The sequence below is a fragment of the Ambystoma mexicanum genome, chromosome 9 (genome assembly GCF_040938575.1).
Source record: "Ambystoma mexicanum isolate Mex_15411 chromosome 9, UKY_AmexF1_1, whole genome shotgun sequence".
In the NCBI taxonomy this organism is placed as follows: Eukaryota; Metazoa; Chordata; class Amphibia; order Caudata; family Ambystomatidae; genus Ambystoma; species Ambystoma mexicanum.
The window spans coordinates 231,401,239-231,426,023 of record NC_090931.1 but is presented as its reverse complement, the minus strand read 5'-3'; the positions used below and the strand labels follow the sequence as shown (position 1 = coordinate 231,426,023).

At 41.8% G+C, this 24,785-nt stretch overlaps 1 protein-coding gene across 2 annotated transcripts in view; it reads right to left on the bottom strand.

The window, feature by feature from the left end:
• Nucleotides 1-24,785, bottom strand: part of LOC138487898 (NXPE family member 4-like) — a 937,091-nt gene that overhangs the window by 121,315 nt on the left and 790,991 nt on the right. For both annotated transcript variants that reach the window (XM_069614522.1, XM_069614523.1), the window contains one exon: nt 13,771-13,989. In XM_069614522.1, the coding sequence (XP_069470623.1) occupies nt 13,771-13,989 (219 nt within the window). The remainder of the gene's footprint in view (nt 1-13,770; nt 13,990-24,785) is intronic.

The following is a 24,785-nucleotide window of genomic DNA, read 5'->3' as shown; positions in this document are numbered from 1 at the left end:
AGACATCCACGTACCTCTGAACTAGACCTTGCAGCCAGCTTGGAAATGCCAGCAGTAAAGACTCTACACGCAACCATTACTCAGGCTTTCAAAAGGGCAAAGGAACACCTTATTTATGCCAAAGAAAAACAAAAGAAATTCGCTGACCAACACCGGAAAAAGGCCCCTGATTATCAAGTAGGAGACAAAGTTTGGTTAGCCGCTAAATTCGTACCCATCAAGGGAACCCGGACCTTTCATCTCAGATTCTTAGGACCCTATACCATTAAGGCAATTATCAACCCAGTAGCCGTGAAACTGGATTTACCACCTAATCTGCAAATCCACCCGGTATTTTATGTGTCCCTCCTGAAACCAATGCAACCCGGCACACAGATTGGGACACCACCTAAGCCCATACTTGTTGACGGAGAACCAGAATTCAAAGTCAAAGATATCTTGGACTCTAAATACTCTAGGACAAAGCAATATTATGTCTATTATGTCATCAATTGGAAAGGATTTGGACCACAAGATAGATCCTGGGAGCCCAGTGAGAATGTCCATGCACCACGTCTAATCAGAAAATTCCATCGGAACTTCCCAACCAAACCTGGACCAGACAGAAGGAACACCATGGTTTGGGCCTTAGGGGGGAGTGCTATCAAGACCTCGCCCAAAACCCCCTCTGGCAAACCCATTGGCCAGGTGGAGTCAGGACTCGGGCGACTAGAACGTGGCATCCTTTTCCAAAACCCTCTTGGGGCCACCCCTGGCGCCTATGGCGCCAGTCTCATACACCATGAAAAACATGTGCTTGGGAACCACTTAATGTGTTATCAGCCAACATGGAGGCTTCCACATAGCTTGGTTCCAAGGAACCAAGCTATGCGGTCTAGTGTTTTGGGTGTGGTAGCCTAGGGACTACTTTACCTGGACTATTTTTTTGGGGCTATTTAAACCACACCGAGCAAGACAACACGCTTCTTGTTACTTTGCAGCTTGCAACGTGACGCTCACCGTGTCCAGCTATTCCCTCGAACCTCGGAGAAGCAGAACCTGCAAGGAGACAAAAGGAACATCATTAGCAGCAGCATCTTATCTGCAGTCTTCATCTTTAGCCACTCGCAGCTACTGAGAACAGCTTCCTCGAATCTGCATGCCTCCCGGACAGAACGACCTGAAAGAGGAAGATAGAGGCAACTTAAAGAAAGCAGTAGAGACATTTGCAAGTTAGGAACTGCTCAAAAGGCTTGCCTGGCTGGTCGCCTCTCGGCTGGCACCACTCCGGACATTCCACTCGCGCTGAAGAACACCGCGACCTACAAGGAAGGAAAACGCAGGTTAGCAAAGGCAAGACTTCGCAGCGCTGCGCATAGCGCTTACTTACCGCATCATAGCGCTCTTAATACACCATCATTTACCAGCCGGGCTCAACCGAGCCAGTTCGCCGCGCTGAAGCTCTGCATACCTAAGGGAGAAAAAAGAGACATTTTAAACAAAGAAAGGCATGCAGGATAGCAACAAAACTAAAGAACAGCAATAAGACCTACATGAACAATATGAAACGGGCCGGCGTCAGTGAAGTAACTGGACCGCACACGCCCATGAAAGACAACGCGCCCTGCAAAGAAGGCAGGACGGAGAGCATGCCTAACTCTACCGCAAGGTGAGGAGAGGGCCCAGAGGGGCTGAAATCATACGGGGGTGGAGGGAGGATACTTACCCCGTTCGCTCAGCCTTGAACACAGTCCTCCTTTATTTTCAAGCAGAGCCTTCCCCGCAGACCACATCTAGACAAAGATGAGAGGCATACCAGCGAGTAACCCGGCTGGGTGGCGTCCCTGTGGATACCACGTGAGCGTAACAGATATATAGCACCTTTTCAATTTTAATATTCTGACTGTCAGTGAATAAAACCATGTGGCCTATATATATTAGTGAACAAAAACAAGTGGCCCAGATATGTGATGTCTGTGATGTCATCAATGACATTTGTGATATCATCTTTGATGTCCTGGGTGTTAGTCTTATCAGTGCTCGGTGGTGGCATGAGTTATGGTTGCTTACCATAACTGGCAAATTTCAGGGCTTTTTTGGTTTTACTTGGAACTATAACATCCCTTTAACAAAGTTTTTTTCACTGATATATACATATATATATTATGGCAATTACTAGTAAACCACAACGCTTTTGACACATAACTAGGTTTTCTCCTAAAGTTGACATGAAAACAAAAGGGGATTGCAAATGGGAATTGCCATATGTCTTCTTCAGACTCCTTAACCAATCCTTAGAGAGAGGCTGGACTTGGGGTAGAGAGAAAGGTATCTGTCCAATCCTGGTTGCAGGAATTCTTGCACGCACCACCCATTATTGAAATCTTGATGGTGAATTCACTGCTGAAAATGACCATGTGACAGCCACAAGGAAACACCAGAAGAGATTGCAGAAATTGTATCTGGGTGGAGCAGTATATTTCTGGGGTGGCCTAAAAGATGTTTAGGTTTTATGGTGAAGAGCTGGGGTCCATCCTTGAGAGCGGAGTGACCAGACTTCTCCCTTTTCTCCAAGAGGGTCCTGAAAATGCAGCTGTCTTTCTTGAACTTTAAACAGAGGCTTTCAATGTGAGTAGAATCGAAACCAAAGGTGGGGAACCTGCTTCCCTTAAATCATTTCCCCCCATAGTGGGCGCAGGGGCAAAACTGTGTAGATCCTTAGCTTATTTAACAAAAAATATTAATTTAATGAATTCCCCTTGGCAGAACACCACAGGTGAATTTTGTTAAAATTCAAAATTAACAAATCTCATTGCCAGTGTGCGCTTAAAAATATAGACTATAATTTAATTAGGTAACCCTGTGGGTCACGCTTCCCCAACACAGGCCTTCAAGTGGAGGGGGGCTGAAAATCCAAAATTCTCAAATCATCCCAATGTTTTCTGTCCAGCTTCCCCAACAAATGTCTTTAAGTGAGGGGGCTCTGAAAAAACAAACTTCAGAAACCGTCCCCACTCCCTAGAACTGACCTTTGAATAGAAGGGTGCTGAATGTATTTGATGCTTGGGTTTTGGGGCTCGGGGAGAAGTGCTTTCAAAAGTGAAACCTCATGTATCCAACCTTGTAAACCAAACTGCTAGCATTTTTAAGTGCACAGGAAAATCTAAATTGAACAGCACTACATATGTAAATTGCTTCTGTTCATTGACCAGTTTGATTATTTCTTGAAGTAAAATCTGTATAAAGTAAGGTATTGTCATTTGTGTTTTTCCTAACCAACTTGGTGATTTATTTGTGTAACAAGAAGTTTAATTGTGAGCCAAAAAGAAGGTGGCGAGTGTCGTTTAGTGAGATTCGTTATTTGTCATTTAAACAAGTACAAATATATTTCCTTTAACTCATCCTGGTAATTGGCTCACTGTGGGCAGAGGTGGGGAGATTTGTTTGACTCTATATGAGTCATCAGTAAGGCCAGCGTTAATAAAACTTAAGCGAGTATTGCAGGGCTCCTTGATAGGGGCGGGAAGGAACTCCCCTGGCTAAGGGTGGTCGCAATGTAACTAAAAAAAAGTAAGATAGGTGGCTTATGTCAACGGTTTGAGCAAACCCACTGATAAAATGGGCACCCTCTTGGAAAGTATTGGGGCTGGGTGTCTAGTGACACAGTCCGTAGTAGTATAGGATTTTCGGCAGAAGATCACAAACATAGTCATCACACGAGAGGAATCACAGATACGCAGAGAGCAGCACATTAGTGTTTTTGCACAATTTGAGAATTCATTTGCTTTTAGTTGTGGTTAGAGTGCTCCACATTCCTTAAGATATGCTGTGGTGAAGAGGATGATCTCATTAGTGTGTGCTCCGAGGATATCAGAAAGTTTCCCTCCATGTCTGCCCTCTGAAAAATTATAGTATGGTCCTTGAGTTTTAAGAGCTATGTCTGGTTGTAACGCATGTTGAGCGTAGGTTTCCTGGCTCATCACGTAGTTTGTATCAGGTTTAGAACCGATTGTATTTCGGTACTTAAACTAGATGAAACCTAGCAGGATGTATATGTTCCAAAGGGAAACTTTAACCGGTTCACAAATCCTTCAATGAAGATGAGAGCTTTGAGTTCATGGCCGCTCATTGAGAGGTTTCCCCAGGGATTTCTTCGTTGCTAAAGCACTGCTGGGTGATCTGTTCAACACCCAGCTGTAAAACCTATTACCCTCCTCTTTCAAATTAAGTACGTGGACTGGGTTACCACTTGACTTTGGATCCTTGGTTAAAGATTCATATACCGCTGATATATATTTATATAATTATTTGTTTCCTGGCACCCAAAGTCATAGTAAGCATGTGAAATAAAATTTCTGGTTGGATCCCTTTAGAGAGCTGAGACTCTTTCATGGGTTTATTGTAGGTATGTGTGAATCGTATTGGCATCTGCTGCCTCATTACACCCTGACAGTTTTGCACTCGAGGCACTAAGCCATTGATTTAACAAAAGGGGTGTTTTTCTGAGGATTCAGTTGGTTAATGCCTAATTATTCTTCTCATACACTAAGGTTGAGTTGCCCTTTACATGTGGGCTAATGTAAGGGATGTTACATGAGCACATAGAAAAAATAGGAATTACATACCACTGAAATCAGATGGCTCAATTAAATGTTGTTCATTTTTTAACACAAGCAATCCTATATAAAATCATGTGAGTCATAAAATAAAAAGCAATTTGTGGTCTTCACTGCGACGAATTGGAATGCATGATGGCACTAAACGTAATCTGATTGTTTCTAGGCACTACTCTGCCATCTGTGAAGAGGACCTAAAAGGGAGATCAGCAGAGTTGGAAGAGGATGGTTAGATAAAGTGGTATAAGAACTCAATAAAACATTAAGACAGGGCGCCTGATTTACAGAAGCGTTTTACAGTGGTGCAATCCCTTTGAAAAACGCTTTGCAAATCAGACACAGGGAGTCCTAATAAAAATTCCTTAAACAGACATAAGTTTCTCTTTACTTTAGAAAAACGTATATGTACGCACGCATGACAAATGTATTGCTAGTCTGAATGTAGTGTCCGTGTTCTCTTCACCTTACTTAATATTCATCCTTTTCTTTCCTTTCAAGCTATGAACCGCATCATTTTTTCATTCATGTTTTCGCGACTATAGTTCTGCCTTGTTGGTTGGTCTTGATTCATTTCACCTTGCCCCCTCCCTTGCCACCTCCTCACTTGTCCCTCAAAACTCACTTCTCTCGACCTCTCTTCTTTTTGACTCTCCACTCCAGTTCCACTTTCTTTCTCTTGTTTTTACATGTTACCATGATCTCGCTCCTCCCTACCTCTCCTCCCTTATCGCTCCTCAAACTCCTGCACATGCTCTCCGCTCTCAGCATCTTCATCTCCTTTCTTCTCCCCATCCTCCATTTTCTCCCCGTTGCTTCTGCTTGTTTTCCTCTGGGCACTGAAACTTTGAAATGCCCTTCCTCCTAATATCCATGCTTCCCCCTCCCTACAGTTTTAGTTCTCGCCTTAAGGTTCAATGTTTACCTCTATTTTCTTCTTCTTCAACTATTTCTGTCATATGACCATTTACATTTGCCGCTCTTGTTACCATGTAAAACACCTTGGCGAAGGCGCTCTATAAATCTTTTACTAACCTGATGCCTATATTTGTGGAACACCTTAGCCTTTCCCGGCTTTCCCTCTCCCTCGTCCACCATCTTTGCGATAGGCTCTATTAGTGGTTTCCACAGAAAACAGTTGCTTGTTTTCTTGTGAAACACAAATTATTGTAATTGTTAGGATTGCTTTTGTCCATTTTTATAAGCTGATAAAATGCTATCTAGGCTTATTATCTTCATTTTTAGGCAGCAACCAGCATGCTCTCCTAATTATGAATTTATATAATAACTAACTTTTCCCGGCATAACATACACCGTTTTTAGCATATATTGAAGGTCAATATCGGTTGGTAATTCATAGGATCGCTTCTTTCCCCCTTCTTAAATACCGGAATTACCATCGATCGCTTCCAGGAAGGGGGCGTAGGTCCCTCTGACTTATTAATGGTAATTAAAACGTATCAGATGGAATGAGAGGTATGCACAGTTTAAGAACAGTATCTAAGTTCCATCCATCATACAGGCCTCTATGAAGTGTCTTTGTAGATGCATAAATGTCAAACTTGTTTCATTGCAGAGTCCCTGTGATGGCATAAAATTGCGTAGTAGCATAATTACAGCACCTATTTTCAGTTTTAGCTTGTGGGAGGCATTCGTCAGCTTGTGAGGAGGCATTCGTCCTACAGCGTTTCGCTCCGTTGAAAAGATGGCTGCTGTTGAAATGGGTGCACTTTTCCATTTGGACAGGGGAGGGCAACCTAACACTGATAAATTGCATCCATATGTTGAAATGATATCTGTTGTAGTGGGTGCACTTTGCCATTTGGACAGCAGAGGGCAACCTAACACTGATAAATTGCATCCGCTCAGTATGGAAACATACTGGAGCGTTTTATTACACAGCCACTGTAGTCCCTGTGTAGTTATGGTTAAGTTACTGTTTCCATAGGAAGAGCACTTTTTGGGCGGCTTATAACTCCGCTCCCACTGGACGAATCCACACCAAACCTGGCAAAAAAAAAGTATATGGCCCACTGTGAATATTTTTGCAAAGTTTGGTGATGTTTGGTCCAGGGGGGGAAAGTTATAGGGGGGGGTCCTAAAATGTCTTTTTTTCCCATAGACTGAATGGGGGGAAAACTTTGCACACGCCTACAGCCCAAACCGCTGGACGGATTTTCACCACATTTGCTGCAGGAGCAGAAGCTTGGTCCCGAAAGCGTGCTTTTGTAAATTTGGTGCCAATCCGTTCCGTAGTTTTCTTTAAAACGACCAGAAAGTGTGTCTCAAAAAAGTAGTGATATCTATGTCCGCTCCGCGGACACACTTGCCTCTTCGCTCCGCGGACAAGATACCGATTGGCTAATCCGTAGTGTCATGTCCACGAACATGTGGTGACTTCACTGATTGGATGTTGAACGGCATGAAGTCCGTCAGATTCTTTCGCTGCGCCTGCCATCTTTCATTCATGTTTTGGTGTACGCGGACATCGCCGCTAACATATATAAAACAACACACCATTGCACTTGTTAACCTTATGAAATACTGTTTCGGAAGGTGAGGGTTAATGAGACTGGGATAGGATGTGGCAGCAGGAAGTCAAAAAGTGGGGTTTATTGTCACCAAAGTCATACAGTAAATTGGAAGTTGCTGCTCAATATAGTGTCCACTAAGTACAGGCGAAGATTTACTGCGTCTTTTTTACAATGTATATAAAATAATATTGCAGTCAGACTGGCGTCCTAGAGTTTGAAATCTGAGGCAACCACCGGCACTGTTTGATGGAAATAGCGGGTCTGCAAGTATATGGGAGTACCAGTTCTCATGCATGCATTCAGATATGTTGTTGCAAAATCAGAATGTATTTTAATTATGAGTGAAGGTCACTTGGTTTATTTTTTTGGTTGCGAGCTCAGTAGGCCCACGCATCCAACTGAACCCATAAGGGTCAATTGTTTTTTGACCTTGAGCCAGAGGGAAAATTCAGTAAGAATACAGGGAGTGAAAGTCTGGAAAAAATACCATTTGATAAGGTTATGTATTCAAAACGTTTGTAAGACGCATGTAATATCAGTTCAAAAAGATTCTTTGGTGCAAGTACATTACTGTCTGGGTTTAATGAAGACAATGGAGACGGTAAATATCGTGTACATTTATTTTTGATGACTCTACACTGGAACGAGTTTTAATTTTTTATTACCACAATAATAATTTGGCATTGTAACTGAGGTACTATCTTTCTGTGTAGTTGTCATTTTTTTGTCTTACTTATGGAGAGTGTAGATTCTCGCCGTTTGTAGACTATCACTAGGTTCACCCACGTTCACCACTATTATTTCTTTAAAATGTCATGTATGATCACATCGATTTGTGTATCAGTTTCCACGTTATTTTTGTCTTTTTTTGCAATTGTACGATGAAGGTTGGGTATTGATAAGCAATTTCTGTTACGTTTAACGAACAGCGGCTACATTCTGCCGTACTGTGATTGACATGGATTCCAAATGCGAAGTGATGGTTTCTTTGCACGCCAGATGCACGTACTTTTTATTTTTTTAATTCCCGTCTGACAGTGAAGAAAGCCACCTGGCTTAGATATGTCAGTAAAGGCAAAAAGAGGGAGTTACACATGTGATGTCATCAGTCATGTCATCAATGACATTTGTGATGTCATCTTTGATGTCCTGGGTGTTAGTCTTAGCAGTGCACGGTGGTGGCTCGAGTTATGGTTGCTTAGCTTACCATAACTGGCGAATTTCAGGGTTTTTTTCGGTTTTACTTTGAACCATAACTTCCCGTTAACCAAGTTTTTTTAGTGAATTTCATAGGTTTTTAGTAGTGCAACTTAACCATAATGGCCCTCATTACAAGTCAGGCGGTGGACCATGGTGCTATTAGCACCATGGTCCATGCCGGATTCCGCCATGGTGGATGGCGGAATTACCGCCCCATTCTAAGGTGAGTGGGGCGGTAATTCTCCATTCACCATTTGCCCTTTCCCATTCCCATTTTTGCCCCATAGGGCATAATGGGGATGGGGAAGGTGCTAATTACGGCACCGTAAATTACGGTGCCGTAATTAGCACCAAGGTCGCTTAGCGCCTTGGACTTTAACGCCTGCAAAAAGCAGGCGTTAAAGTGTGAATCAGGCGTTAAGGGTTAAAGGTGTTGACGGCGCCGTTAAACCCTTAACGCCTGACTTGTAATGAGGGCCAATGTCCCTTTAACTACGTTTTTTTTTACTGAATATGAATACATATATATACATGGCTGTGCCTGTAAATCACCATTGCACAATTACTGGCCTGTGATAATCCGTGGGAGAAATAGGATAACCTTCTTAAGTGTGTGAAATTGATGCAAACAACATTTGATAACTGTATATATGCTATATGTCCTATATGGTGCTCCAAAGGCATGCCTTCGTCAAGCAAAATCCATACGTTGCCAACCTGATGTTCCATATGGAATATTTTCCAAAAGGCATGGTGTAGGCTATTCCCAATCTGGATCAATTAGTATTTATTGAAATTGCATTTGGGCCAACCCTTTTCATCTAGAATTCCATGCTGGCAAGACATTGCAAAAGACAGGAAGTGTCACCTGGGAAGACATTACAAAAAGCTATTTCGGAATGTGCCTGCATATGAATTATATTATAGTTGACAGCAGTGAATTATTTTGAACAGCTGGATCATCTGATATGTATAATTATCTAAGGATGCCTGTACATGCACACACAGGCATTCCTACTATGAGCAAAGCTCCTTCTCTCAGCCCATATTCTTCTAATTTTCTGCGACTCATTGAGACTCTCTTCATCAAACAGGCCAGCCCAGGAGCCCAACAGACTGACAGATGTCGCAGACATTTTATCTACATATTCAAATTATGAGACTGTCTGAAAGAACAAATATGGTCCCTGGTAACTCACATTTTAATGTTTGGGTGAATGTTTTCAAAAATGAAATAACACTAAGACCAATAAGCATTATGTACTTAGTAATTGAAACATGTAACCTTTCTATTGAAGACATATCTGTTAAATATAAAGAGCTGAGGCCATTCTTATGTTCCCAAAGTGCTCTTTGATTTTATGCAGATAATCTAGGAATCTTCATTGGTGCTATTTGACCCTTCCTCTTTCTCTTAGGGATATGTTTAAGGAATACAATAGGATTATACTAAGCTGTCCTTCTTAGAATGATAACCTTAAATCACAGAATAATCTAGATTGTTATTGAAGGTTTTGATACTCTATTTTGTTTAGTAGGACAAGCATAACTCTCCTATTTTAACTAAAATATATATTGGATGTGATCATTTGAGATGAACGTTGTAGAACAATGTTGGTACAAATAAATATTTCCTTTTTTTTCTTAAAGATTTGAGAATAGATACCATTTTGCATCTCAGAATGTTCCTCCTTCTTGTAAACGGTCATTCTTTTGAATAAAATCAATGATCTATTGATTCTTTAAGCAGCAACACAATGTTTAATTCTGTGTGCTGGCCACTGATTGCTTGGCAGTGTTACTGAAATGTGTTACAGTATGCACAAACAGTAATAATTCAAACAAAAATAGAAAATAGGAAACATAGTTGTTGACCATGCAGCCCGGTCTTTCGATCCCTTAGAAGGTCTGTCAGCCCACCACCGAGTTACAAATCTCACATCCCACCATATCGACCATGTGCATACATTGTGGTTGTGAAATTCCTGCAAGACACATGTGATGACAAAGTAGGTCTCCAAATATCAGTTTGGTTCCCACCTTGGGGATGCACACGTCCCTGATGCTCTCATTCTGCTTGGAACCATTCAAAGCAGCACCACCTTCCACCTTCAATGTATCTTATCTTGCACTGCTGAATGCACCGGTTGAGGTAGCTCTAGGAAATTAATACCTGACAATGCAAATCTTGCACACAGAGAGAGAGAGAGGATAGAAAGAGAGTGCATGCCGAGAGCAAAAAAGAGAGAGAGAGAGAGAGAGAGAGAAAGAGAGGGAGAGAAAGAGAGGGACAACATAGAGCTAGTGTAGAACCCTGGGTTTCCCCATAATTCAGATGGCAATCATTTGAGCGGACATAAATAAGGTTAAATTCTACACTCCGGTCTGTTAACTGCTGATTAGTCTTCATCAGGATATTACCAGGGTCAGGGAGGAATGGCAACGTTTGGCCTGGGGCAAATACAATTCCCTGATGCATTGTGCAGTGGCCCAAGCCCACAATGCAACAGCGCCACTTAAACTAACAGCAATAACTCCCCATATGTACTCATTGACATTACTTTCCTTTTATGCAACATACCTTTCAGTTATGTTTGTGTTTTGTTAGAGACCTAGGCCCAGGTAACCTCCCCCACAAAACAAACCTAGTAACATTATTTCACCAGGATAATATCATTTGTTGAGAGGGGAATCCTGATATTTAAACCCAGGTTTCTCGTGTCCCAGTTTGCAACTGGACAGCAGCCAACATCTTCATGGTAAATCCAAGTCAATCTAAGAGCCAAACACGCGCTCGCATGGCAAAAGATCCATACCGGGCTTCCTGCCACCCCACCACACACACAAAGCTATACCTGGCACCCTTTTTCCCCGTCCAACGCAAGAACCTCACTTTGCATACTGCCTCCCCACCAGTATGCATTATATAAATGGTTAATATTTATGTTTGGAGTAACATTATCTCTCTATATTTAAAGCAGAACATCGGTCAGTTTGTTCCTTATACAATTCCAAACCTCTACACTAATCTGCACCAAATGTTGCACAGTTGTCTGTTAGCACCCTCCGGCCATTAATGGGAGGGGCTTGGGGGTGGTGTAAGGCACATTTTGGTTTGTTTGGCAGACGTGAAAAGCGTTTTGAGGCAAAATTGACTACAGACAATTTTGCCACAAATCATTTCTCTTTGGTCAAACAACCCAATTCCGAGCTCACCACGGATCAAGAAATTAGGCAGGGAAAAGGGAAAGCATTCTTACAGAATAAAACTGGTGTCAAACTCTAAGATAAGGACCCTTAATTGCTTGGCAAGTAGGAATCGTAATAAGGCACTGACGATTGTAACAGACCAATGGTGTATAGCCTGCAGTAGTGCCAACCTTACTATCAAGGTTAATAGAATCTTGTCATTTAAACACGTACATTGCCGCTGGGTGGTACGAACACGCCCCTGTGCCTTGGCTCTTCTTACTCTTACTTATCCGCTGTGGAGGGCCATGTGAGAGGACCACCCGGGCACATCTGCAACACTGCTGAAATAAAGTATTTTACTAAACAGAATCTGAGCAGGCCTGAGAGCATTCGGTTCCTTCAAGGCAGGCTAGATTCTGAAGGATTTCACCTTTTTCAATTATTTTTTACTATGTGATGCTCTGGCCCAGGGATCAACTGCTCAGCCAACCTGTGGGGCAATTGCTACCCTGCCTCCTTCCCAGTCCGCCCCTGAGTTCAGGGTCCCTCAGGCATTGATCATGGTGGTATGGTTGGCTATGATGAATGCAGTAAATAGAGCAAAGAAGATCCTCATTGCTGCCCCCTGCGATACTATTGCAATAGTTCATTCCAGAGACAATCAGCAGCTTCTTTGTCATTCATGGTCTGGAAGCCAGCTTGAATTGTCCAAAAGAGTTGTTAAGATACAGAAGATCCTGGCATTGCCACACAACTTTGACGTCTTTGAATTTAGACATAATGTCCAACTTTGTGATGGGGAAATAGTTAGGAAATTGTGGATCCAATTTGACAATTAAGTTAACACATTCTTGGGCATACATTCAGGCTTCCAGTCTAAGCATGTCTGCCATTGCCGAAATCTGTGCTCCCGTTTGTTACAAATCTGTCAGTATTGCACTCTGTTTGCTGGTGATTCTTTATGGTTGTTTGTTGAATACTTCTGTGCCAGGAGCTCCTCATACGTATTTTGTGCTACGGAGAAGCTTTCCAAAGGGAAATGAGATTGAGAAATCTGAGAGACGATGACTGAAGCACTGAAACCCATCTACACCACACCTAACCAGCTCTTTATGCCAGGCTATCTTGGCACCAGCAGCTGCAAGCATTCATTGCATAAAGAGACAGCCTACTGGATATACAGGCATGGTGGCAAGTGAGTCTAGCAGCATGTTAGAAGGAGTTTCACAACAGCTATTTTATTGTTAATTCTGAAGAGGTTGTCTCAATGAATATTCTTCCATTATGTTGTTTTGTGATAACACTGATGTTTATTACTCTTTGATTGTGACATTTGGTGTGCTCTATGAGCTTCTGAGGCATCAACTAAGACATTCCCTGTGCAAAGATATTTGTGTCGAGCTTCAATAAATAAATCCTTTACTAAGAATATTCATGTCAAATGTTTTTTTTAAAACAGGTTATAGACATAGATCTGACAAGTTAATTAAACGTACAATATCAGATTAATTTTACATAAAACCCACAACTTTTTCTTCAATCTAGTCTCTGCACTGGGTGGTAAGCACCTGGTGCTATGCTCGAGCCTCACCCCTTGGATAAGGATGGTGGTGATGGGCTGGATCTCAGCAATTACCTCTACATGCAGCAGAGTGCAAGTGAGGACTTACTAGCTGGCCGTCTATGCATAGGTGGGACCGTGGCAATGCAGCGTGGGCCTGCTAGTCACATAGGGATATAAACAGAAAACAGGACCTCCCGATAAACTGTGTTATGGTGCATTGTAGGAGGCAGACTCTCAAAGAAGTTACTATGAGTAACTCAGACTTACACTTGACTTAGTCCTGCTTTACTCCTGATTCAATGCCAGTAAATCAGAAGCCAAAAGTAACTCGTTTGTGAGTGGATTATTCTATAGGAGTAGATTTGAGTTACTCATAGTATCGCTCAGCCTCTAAGGGATTGCAGAGCTCCCATGTTTCACGTGGCCATGCGCAAGGGGGCCACTGAGTCCTGTTTTTTTATTTACCAGGGGCTTGTAGTTTTTATTTTCCATTTGAAATTTAGGAAAACTACAAGTCCAGGATTTCCAAGCATAAACAAGACTGGGTGGCCGTCTTTCACATGGCCACAGCACATTTGAGAGCCCTGGGATTAGGATTGTCACTACAGAGCATTAAACCATGTCTTCCTTTGAGATGCAGGGAGTCATTGTGTGTGTTCTCTATATTTAATATGCAGAACAAACCTACTTTTCAGATTCTCGGTCATGTAAGTCATCCACTGCCGCAGCGTTGATTCTCCCATGAAGAAGATCAGCTTCCCCCGCAGGCACTTGTCCATCTGTTCCTTAATGTCAGTAGAAGGAAGGGAGCAAAGCAGTGGGTTCCACAGCTTTTGCAGGAAGTAGCCACTAGGGAATGGGTTCTGCATCCCAGTGATGCATTTCTCTTTCACTAATGTTCCGCTTTCTGAAAAAACAAAAAGGTGAAATCATCAACAAAGTGGAATGCACAGCACTGTGCACCTAAAATAATATTCTAGAGTCTAAAATGTTTATAGTTTACATTTTATAATCTGCATTATAATGTGCAATACTTGTAAACAATGAATTAACTAATGAATGTATGAATGAATTAAAGATTGCGTATTGGAAATACTCAATGCGTTGGTAATCCGTGGGAGCCTGCCCTTAAACATCTTACTGGGTAAAATATGTACGGAAATAGATTGCTTTTATTATTTTGAAGACATTTGTTTTTCAGGATGCCTATGAAAAGTATGAAAACATGTCTGATTTAAAAAAAAAAAAGGATCCTGACTCTTTGGTCGAAAAAGAGTAACTATGTATTCACTCTAGCAAATCACATTTCTATGATTCACATATACAGAGCAAGCAACGCATTATGCACTCTGAAACGGCTTTCGTAAAATCTATTAAATTATGTCTTGTAAATGTAGTTCTTGTTTTGTCTTCAGAAAAATATTTGTTGTCTTGTATTTAATGCATTTTTCATTTGACACACCATCAATAAAAAATCATATTGTATTCAGTGAAAAGAAGGAAGCAAATAACAGAAAGTAAACAAAAATACAAGCCATCAATTCTGAGACGCTGCACATTGTTCACGATTGAAAATAATAAAAAGAAACAAATTGATACTTATAAGGAAAGGCAATATGATATCTGCCCAGCTGGCTGCATCAGATTCATTGCATTTGGTGAAGAGACATCTGACCACATTTTTTGTAGTGATTTTAGATAATATGGGTTAGGGAGGTTTAAAGGAATGTATGACGGTGGGGCAGTAGGAGAAGTGTTGGGGGGTGGTAGAAGGGCCATATAGGGGGCTTGGCCCCCATAAAACGTCACAAAATAATTTGGTGAAATGCCCCCTGCAGCCAGATGCAGCAGACCACGGTAATGTGCCCTCAACCTGAATACGCATTAACACACAAGACCATGGACACACTGAACTACGAGACCGGCAGTTTCGGACACCCCACATCTCTTCCAGCGTGCCCACCAGACTGATTACCACATCACAAACCCTGTTGATAGACAATCATTATCATGCAGGATTATTTGCCTTCAAGCAAATGAGTTAGACATTGAACATAGTCCAAACGTCTCTGGGTCATTGGTGTAGTTCATACGGGCTATATAGGTTCTGTCCCAGCTCATTAACATAACCAAGGTCTACAGTCAAACTATAGGGCTTTGCGAATACAACATAAAGCAATTCTGCATCTAGCTAACCAAATTGTTAGCCACACAATTTTAGTATTCAAATTAGTCCTGCTCCAGAAATGTCCTATAGACAGCAAACCTAATCTAATGTGACCTCCTCCATAAAAACCTCAGACAGTGTTTCCAAAACCTAAGGCCAAAACTTTGTATGTGTCTTGGGGAAAACGTCATATGCAAGAAAAACAAATATCGTATGTAATCATTTTAATTTTTCTTAAATGAATAATTCTACAATTATAAGTTTTCAATGATTGCTAGGTTAGTCATTGTATAGTACATGCTTGGGTCCTCACATTTAACAAGATCCAGCAACGCAACAATATTTCATACTAAAAGTCATTTTTTTTTTTAAAGTTAACAAACCATTTAGAACTTTAATCATTGGACAACATAATATGCTGCATGTGTTAACCTACTTTGAATTCAATAACACTTTTTGAATGCATGATTCCCATGTTCACACCAAACTGATGTGTTCCTATCCTTCCAATCTGTGGGTTCAATCTTGATGGGAAGCAAAGCCTATTTTCTGATACAATGTTGTACTTTCTCCATAGCGTGTTATTCACGCATGTCAACATCATGGCGTTTGAATAAGGAATACCTTAAAGTTTAAAGATTTGCACCCACATACCCTCTTAAATGTATTCTGGATTTAAAATCCATAACACTTCACATAATAATGACAGCAAGAAAATCCATAAATGTAACTGTTAAAATAGATATATAAATGTCACAAAGAGAAGAACAAAAATTACAAATATTACCAACAGCATATTCACATTACAGAAATTGGTCGACTGATTTAGGTTTAATAATCAATTTTGATTTAGTATATCTGAGTTTCCAACGGATAGGCGTGATTTTTCCATCGCAGAAAAGTCTGCGACAGAAAAGTTTGCATGAGAAATGTGCGAACCACAAAAGGTTTGCACATTTCCCATGCGAACACGCATTCAAAACCCCTACATACCCACACCCCATCCACACCCACAACATACCCACAACACTCCCCCACCCACACCCTCAACACACCCCCACCCACACCTCCAACATAAACAAACCATACTTACCTTTTTTACATGCAGAGTCCCTGCGTCTCCAGTTCCCTTTCACTTCCGTGATCGGGAACTGGCGCCGCTGGGTCCTTTTCTTTCTTTTCTTTTCTTTTTTTTTTCTTTTTTCGGGAGCTGCAGGGGTGTCCCCCGCAACCCCTGCTCACTATACCACAAAGTATAGGGAACAGGGTGTTGCGGGGCACACCCCCGCAGCCCTCTTTTATTATTTTTTTCGGGTGTGCTGCGGAGGTTTCCCCCGCAACACCCCGCTCACTATAACACACAGTATAGTGAGCGGGATGTTGCGGGGGAAGCCCCCGCAGCCCCCACAGTCTTATTTTTTATACTTACCTACAATGCTACCACCAAAGGTTCACATTTTTGGTATTCGAACCTTTCATGCTAGCATTTTTTGGTCTTTTTGTAAGGTCAGACCTTTTTTTCTGTCCGATTGTACAATTCCATTTCCAACTACTCTTACAGCAACCTAGTAATATAACCATTATCATTAGTATAAAGTCATATAATACTCTTAATCTATTTTATTGGGGCTATTTATATTTTGGTTGTGAGATTGGAAAAATTCTGGGCTACTGGAAATTAACTAATGGCTGATTGTATTGTTCATATATGTTTCAAACTTTCAGTATGCAAAAAAAAAAAATTCCATTCTGTCAGAGTTGCCTACATCTACCTTTTGGCTAATATCTTTGATCTGCTTTGATTACTGTTTCATTCGAATATGCATTTGTGAATCCCAAAGTTTTCTATTGATTTCCTTATGAATGACGAATCTGCGCTTTAGGATGTGCCTTAACGCACAATGGACCACTGACTAAAATCCCACATTGAGGGCTTAAACGACCAGTTAGACTGGTTTGCTCTTATGTAAGTGGCAACTAATGGCCCCCAACTCTTGACTCTGGAAAGGTTTTATGTGTGGATATTTTTGCCACTGCCTAATTAGATGTTTGAAGAGTATCTTTTCAGCCATTATTGAGCTCCATTTCAGCATGAAATGTGGTGCCAGCTAATTAAACTTAGCCAGCCACCTACATGTGATAATTGATCTGTTACGGGACTTCAGTTTTTAACAACTCATTTGGAATAATTGCCCTTATGTGGTCACTATGTAGAACCGTGCAGCATTGGTTAGTCCCTTATCTAAGCTTCAGATTTTAGGCATAGTCCATTTATGCCTGCAGTGCTGCTCACCTAATATAGGTTATCGGTGGTGTGCCACTGTGTATGTGGTAACAGTAGTTGTGTGGCAACACATTCATTTATGTTCTGACTTACCGCCTCGTCAGAAATGAAGCTATGTCTTTGTGAGTATTTTAGCCTCACTCTTATAGGTGGGGGCATGGAAGAGCATTTGTGGTTTTTTGGAAGCCATATTTAGATAGCCGATTGTTAATTTGAATTTACCTTGCACATTCAACTCTATTTTCGTTCCCACTGTGATTTTGACAGAGTGAAAACCTTTTGGCGCAAATACAAGGAATGAACCTTTAGCTATTGAGGATGCCACATACGTTGTATAGAGGAAGAGAGAAGTTGAACCCGTGCATGAGGAGTCATATATTTATAATTCGGCTCACTGTAGTTAAGGTGAGTTGGGAGTGCTAGCTAGGTGGTCTTTGGAAAAAGTTTCAACGTAATTGGTTAGGCGGTTGCTTATTTTTATTTTTCTTGCACATTCAATCCTTTATAAGGTTCTCTTTGTGGTTTGAAAGAGTGGAAACCTTCCAGTTCACATACAATGAATGGAGTAAGAGAGAGGTTGCTATGGGCATACTGGTAGGTATCCTTTCTTGTAATGAGGCCCCGTTTAGGTATAGGGAAATTGGTGACAAAGGTATTCGGTAACTATGTGGTTGGGAGATTAATGAATCCCCTACTTTTGTGCTCTACATTACAGCACAGACAAGGATGTGGAGCTTTGTGTATGGCAGCATGTGATAATCCGTCCATGTAACTTGAATTATTTGTGGTTTGATCTTGTGTTGCAATGACAATAGTAGTGGTTCTTTTGAAGATTTTATAATTGTTTTTCTTTTTCTTTTATTTTGTTAGAAAGGCGTGGATTTTCCCAGAGGAAGTCGTTGAAACTAGTATGGGCACCATTGGAGCCATTAACATCATGCTCTGTTTTTGATGCACTGATTCCCATATAAATGTCATATAGAAGCTATGTCATGGATAATGTTTTGTGGCTTTTGCACACTGGTTGGCCTCTGGTTATGATATGATAAGGCATTTATATCGAGCCTATACAGAAGTGTTTCAAGGAGCAACGCAGCAAGGGAGGCTGAACAGAGTGAAGACAGAGACAATGATCCAACTAGGTCAAGTGTCATTCAAGTCATTCAGATCGGGCAAGTGCAGGGGAAGAGTAAAAGTGCAGAGTGGGAGGGGGGAGGGGACAGTGCAGTACATGGGAAAAAATAGAATAGGTTAACGAATATGAGAAGTAGGGCCAGCTGGGGGAGTGCAAGGGTAAGTGCAGACATCAGGTGTTAAGTGCTGGTGGGGGGCTGCAGGAATACAGAAAACAGTGCCCAAGTCTGAGGGTTGCCAGGGAGGCAGTGCAGGTGTGTAAATGGTGGGGAGGGGACCTGGGCCCGAGATCAGAGCGTGGCCAGGTAACCAGTAAAGTTCAGCCAGGAATTCAGCAGGGGAGAGGAGGAGAGAACGCAGAAGCAAAGAGGAAGGTTTTTAGGTGCTTCTGGAACCGGAGATGGTTCTCCTCAAGTTTCAGGGAGGCAGGGAGGCTGTTCCAGAGGGAGGCCTCAGCCGAGGAAAAAGATCTACCACCAACTTGTTGCTTGGAGAAGCGACTGACCCTGAGGGAGTTGGAAGCGGATGAGCGAAGAGCTTGAGAAGGAAGATATTTAGGGAGAGAGAGTTGAAGGTATTGAGTCCCCAGAAGGCCTTGTGGACAGTGCAGAGAGGTTTGAACTTAATCCTCGCAGCCACTGTGAGCCAGTGAAGAGATTTCAGTCCGGGAGAGATACGATCCCTGGGCTTGAGGCCAAGGGCAAGTCTTGCAATCCTCTTCTGTATGAGTTGTAGAGGGCGGAGAGTAGAAGCAGGAAGATTTTGAAAGAGGCTGTTGCAGTAGTCCAGCCTAGAGAGAACCAGAGCCTGGAGAAAGTGAGCTTCTGGGGGAAGGAGAGGAAAGGAAGAATACCTCTGAGGGGGTGCAGCTGGTAGTGTGACTTCTTAGAGACAACAGAGATGTGAGGAGAGAAGGAGAGTGTGGAGTTGAAGATGACCCCAAGTTGTTTAGCCTTGCAGGTGGGAGTGCTAGGCCATAAAGACTGCATATGGAAACCAAGGCACAATAACCATATACTAAAGTGACACGTCAGACACGAGGTTCGTTTTCCAAACAAGTCTAGTTTAATTCAAAGTATTCTCAGTCGGCCGACAGGGTCTCACCGCCTCACGACGAGTGTTCTCAAACACTGTGGGATGCGAGAGAGAGCGAACAGCGCTCAAGCAGCAATATATATACATTAGACATAATCTTTGTGAAGGCAATTCGATTCACCCACATAAATGTTGTACTGGCTAGGGTTCAGTGATTGACAATTATGACAATTATGACACGTTATGGCAAGTCTTCATTCAGCCTAAACATAGTTCTAGCAAAGGCAGCAGAGACAGCTTTCTGTTTGGGGAACATGGAGCTTCTGGCTCAGCAAGGATATTGTGTTCTTAGCAGGGAAACATTCCTTACTATGTTATCTGTGTGACTTGGGTCATGAGCTAAGGGTCAGATAGTTCTGAAGCAGAAAATACCATTCTTCGTGAAGGAGCACCGGTAGAAGAATATAATTCATGTTTTGACTGCCTTTTACTACAGCATTTGCAAGACAGCCCGGCACCTGGTCTGCTGATTGGATGCAGCTTCTGCTCGTCTTAAAGGACTTAGTGAGAGAGAAAAACAATGTATTTCTGCACAGTTTGACATTCCTGTCTGTGTTAGTATTTCAGTATTCAGGCCGTGGCCTCGCACTGTGTGTGAGTTTGAAGCATAGAATATATTTGCAAAGCATTTTGACAGAAAGGAAAAAGCAAATGACTGACATTATACAAAATGGACATCCTTTGGTTACATTGATGATTCTTTGATAGCGATGTTTGTCACATGATGTGATTGGTTTCTGGCCAACATATTATATGTATCATTCGACTATAGGGTTACTTTTCTGGTCTAACGAACCCTCCTTTTGGCTGTAAGCCAATAGCATCATCCATACAGCGCGTCTTCATCGGACCACGTGTCCAATTCCGAACTACCCATGCTGCTATAATCATCATCAGAAATATTAATTGCCTTGAATTCTTTAATTATTTCATTTTCGTGTTGTGCACCTTCACTTAATTTGCTAGGAGATTTTGTTCTAATTGCATGTACACACTAATTTGTCATTAGGGAGCAGAGGACTGGCAGGCATTGTATGCAACAACAGCAGAACATGAGGATTCCAAATATCATGACCAGAATTGCAATTAGTTTCCATCCCCATGATCGCAGCAGTTCCCAAAACCAAGAGCTTATATTCAGATTCCAACCACCTGTGGGAACATGAATTTCAGAGCTTAGGACATGCAATATTTTAATTGCTTCATATATCATGGGGGAGGAGTCACTTATGAATACATTGCATGCTGACCCCACCAATTTGCATACTCCTCCACGATCAGCCAAAATTATATCAAGAACCATTCTATTCTGAAGTGCAATTAATCTGATTGCTTTTTGTTCCAATGTCATATTATAGAGTATATCTGTTGTCCCATTTATCATTTTTTCTAACACCCTGGACAATTTTATTATATTCCATGAATGTATTGCTTGTCCCCAAAATAACATAAATGATTTTGCTATATCCCCTACGATCTGCACTGCGGTATCATCTCGGCGTGGCCGTGATCTAGATAGTTTTGATATTTCAGAAGTTTTGGAAAGGAATACACCAGGCCAAAGTATACCTAAATAACAGGTCCCTTCCCAAGTTCTAGGTAACCATGGATAGCCCTGATCTCCACATATAAAATAGACACAACCTCTTATATATAATGGTTTTTCTTCTTGCCCAAGCACAGCAATGTTCATGCATCTATTGAATGTTCCCACCGGGTGGGAACCCTTTTTCCGTAAGTAAAATGGGACAGAACGTGGACTATGATTAATAGTATAAGAGGAAGGCACAGCACAATTATTTCAATCTTTCAAATTCATTTATGTTTGTTGCATCAAACTGACCAGTAACACTGTCATTCCATTTTCTGAAAAATAGCGCTCTTAATGATGCATAACAGGGGGTATTAAGTGGCAAAGGATGTACATACCAACCCATTCCTCTTTCCCCAGCTGGGGTAAATGGGATCAGACCCAACATTGGACCTATTCAAGATGGCATAGGTCATATTCATAATTAGTAGCAATGTATTATTGTCATACCCTTTTCTTTGTTTCACTTCATGTTAGGGGAGAGTATAAGAGAGCACATGTACTGGGCTGCTCATAGTAGGAGCATTGGTAGTAGTCAAAAGAGAGTACAAAGGATGCACAGTTTCTAGATACCAGAATATTGGGATTAGTGTAACAAAAATACAAAGTGGTATCATAATCATTTGCATATTATTCCTTCTGACCAAGTCTTTCTTTGAGTAGGCTTAATCTCTATCTCTATATCATCAACACCATCGGTGCAGGAGGGAGCAGGAGCAAATATAGGCATTGTCTGTAATGTTTATCTCCAGAAAAGTTTTCAGTGTCCGTCGGGGAAAGTTCTCCACAGCAACACACGTTAGCAACAAACGTTCAAGCCAGTCCAGGCTTGCCTGCTTATTGATGACAGCAAGCTGAGGTGAATTTGCAGAGAGTTCCAAAAAGGCAGGAGCAAGTATTAATTTGATAGTGTCTGTACCATATGCCCCCGCTTGTCCGTGCTAGGTAGCAATGGTCCTTCATCTTTCAATGGTAGCACCGGGAAACCACGTGTCAGAGCTTTCAATTTCAACATGATACAGCTCATACGCTCCTTTTCCATACACCTCCGTTCCCAGCGTCATCCATGAGCTAGGAACAAAGGCGAAACAAATGGTGATCATTTCCGATTTTGTGAACGTAGATTGTACCTCACAGCTCCAGGTACAGTATGATCACTGAACAATGCACTCTCATTTCTAGATGCAAGATCAGTGCCAGTTTGAGATGCACTGCGTTATGATGATGAGGCAGCAGTCGGACAAAGTTGAGGCACCTTTGGCCTTTCGATCTTCATTGCAATCTCCCCTGGCCCTTTCTCAGGCTTAGGAAGCACTTCTGGCAGAGGACTGGCAATAATACCTTTGTTATCATGTGCAGCTGTCTTTCTTTCGATTTCAGGATCATCAAGCTCTTTCTCATGTGGCAATGGAAACGGAACTCTTTTCGTGTGTGTTGCATGGATCCAATGCTTTCGTTCATTCACTTGGACAGCAGTCTGCGTGGCCAATAGCACCTGGAAGGGTACCGTCCAGCGTGGAGCAAGTGAAGATTTTCTTTCAAAATGTTTTACAAGCGTCCAGTCCCCAGGCTGCAGACAATGTCCTTGACCGGTATATCTGACAGTTTTGATATTTCAGAAGTTTTGGAAAGGAATACAGCAGGCAAAAGTATACCTAAATAACAGGTCCCTTCCCAAGTTCTAGGTAACCATGGATAGCCCTGATCTCCACATGATGATGTATATCTGACAGGAAGAGCCTCCTGCACCTGCTGATGAATCAAACGCAGTTTTTGAGTTAACTGTTTACAGTAATCAATAAGTAATGGGTACTCTATATCCCTCAACCGTTTGGTCGAGGGGCATTCCAAACATTCGCTGGTCTCCCCATCACGATTTTGTAAGGGGGAGAGGCCAGTCCTCGCCTGTACAGTTGTTCGCATGCAAAGTAAAGCTAGCAGTATTGCATCGTGCCATTTCAAATTGCTCCCCGCACATATTTTACTAAGTTTGTTTTTCAGGATACCGTTCTGACGTTCGACTAAACCGGCACTCATCGGGTGTCTGGTCAAATGGAATTGTTTATCAATCTGGAGACCTGCACAGATTTGCAATATCACGGCCACAATAAAGTGCGGGCCGTTATCTGACCATATGACACGGGGTAGCGCAAAACGGGGAAAATATTCTTTTAGCATGGCTTTAGCTGTGGAAATAGCTGTGCAATCTTTCTAATGTGTGGATTCTGCCATACAGAATTCAGATGTTGAATCATTTTTCTAGCACATATATGTGTCAGACTGTGGGCCATGGCAACCACTGCCATCACATAGGCATTTGGTAACATCCATCGGTTATTTTTCTTGTCCACCCAACAACGTTCAGAATCTAATTCTGCTGGGCCCTCAGACCAGTTTTTTATTTCATCTCCAGTAGCTTCTGCTTGCATTCCCTTAACTGTTGCAATTCCATTCTCTATCATGCAGGGTACTTCTTCTAATCTTTCGACATACATTTTTGTGTGTAAAGCAGTGGCAGTTTGTTTCGCAATTTTGTCTGCAAATGTGTTTCCCTTTCCAACATTACATGTTACTTTTTTATGTGCTTCACATTTCATTATCGCTAATCGTTTGGGAAGCGCAAGTGCTGACTACAGTTTCACTATCAAATTGCCATGTTGGATTTTTGTTCCGTGTGATGTCATGAAACCCCTTTCACGCCCATAATCGACCAAAATTGTGTACCACCCCAAAGGCATACTGACTGTCAGTATATATGTTTACATTGAGATTTGCAGAGATTTCACATGCTCTTGTCAATGCTATTATTTCTGCAGCTTGTGCTGAGTTAAATGGGATTATTTTGCTTTCTATAATACTTTTCAGTGTCGTGATGGCATTAGCAGCAGTTGATGTGCCATCTGGTAATTTAAAACAAGAATCGTCACAAAACAGTTCACCATCTGGCTCTTTCTGTGGGGCGTCAGTTAGGTCAATTCTTCCTTTTGTCTCTTGTTCAGTAACCATTAAGCAATCATGGGGGAATTGTTTTTCAACCCCTTTCTCATATGGAGGGGGCATTAACTTGGCCGGATTTAAAGTGCAACACCTCTTAATTTGGATATGCGGTGCAAATAGAACTATTTCATACCTTGTTAATCTGGCTGATGTAAGGTGTTCTATTTTAAAGAACGTCCACTGAGTGAAGTACCATTACGGTTAAAGCGTGACCTAAAACCATTCCCTCGGTTTGTTTTACTGACGCAGCGGCTGCAGCAACAGCTCACAAGCAACCTGGCAAAGCACATGCAACAGGATCCAACATGGAAGAGAAGTAGCCACGTGGTCTATTTCTCCCCCTGTGTTTCTGGGTCAAACAGCTAAAGCACATCCATTATTTTCATGCATGCACAAATAACTTAAAACTCTTGTCTTAATTTGGCATGCCCAGAA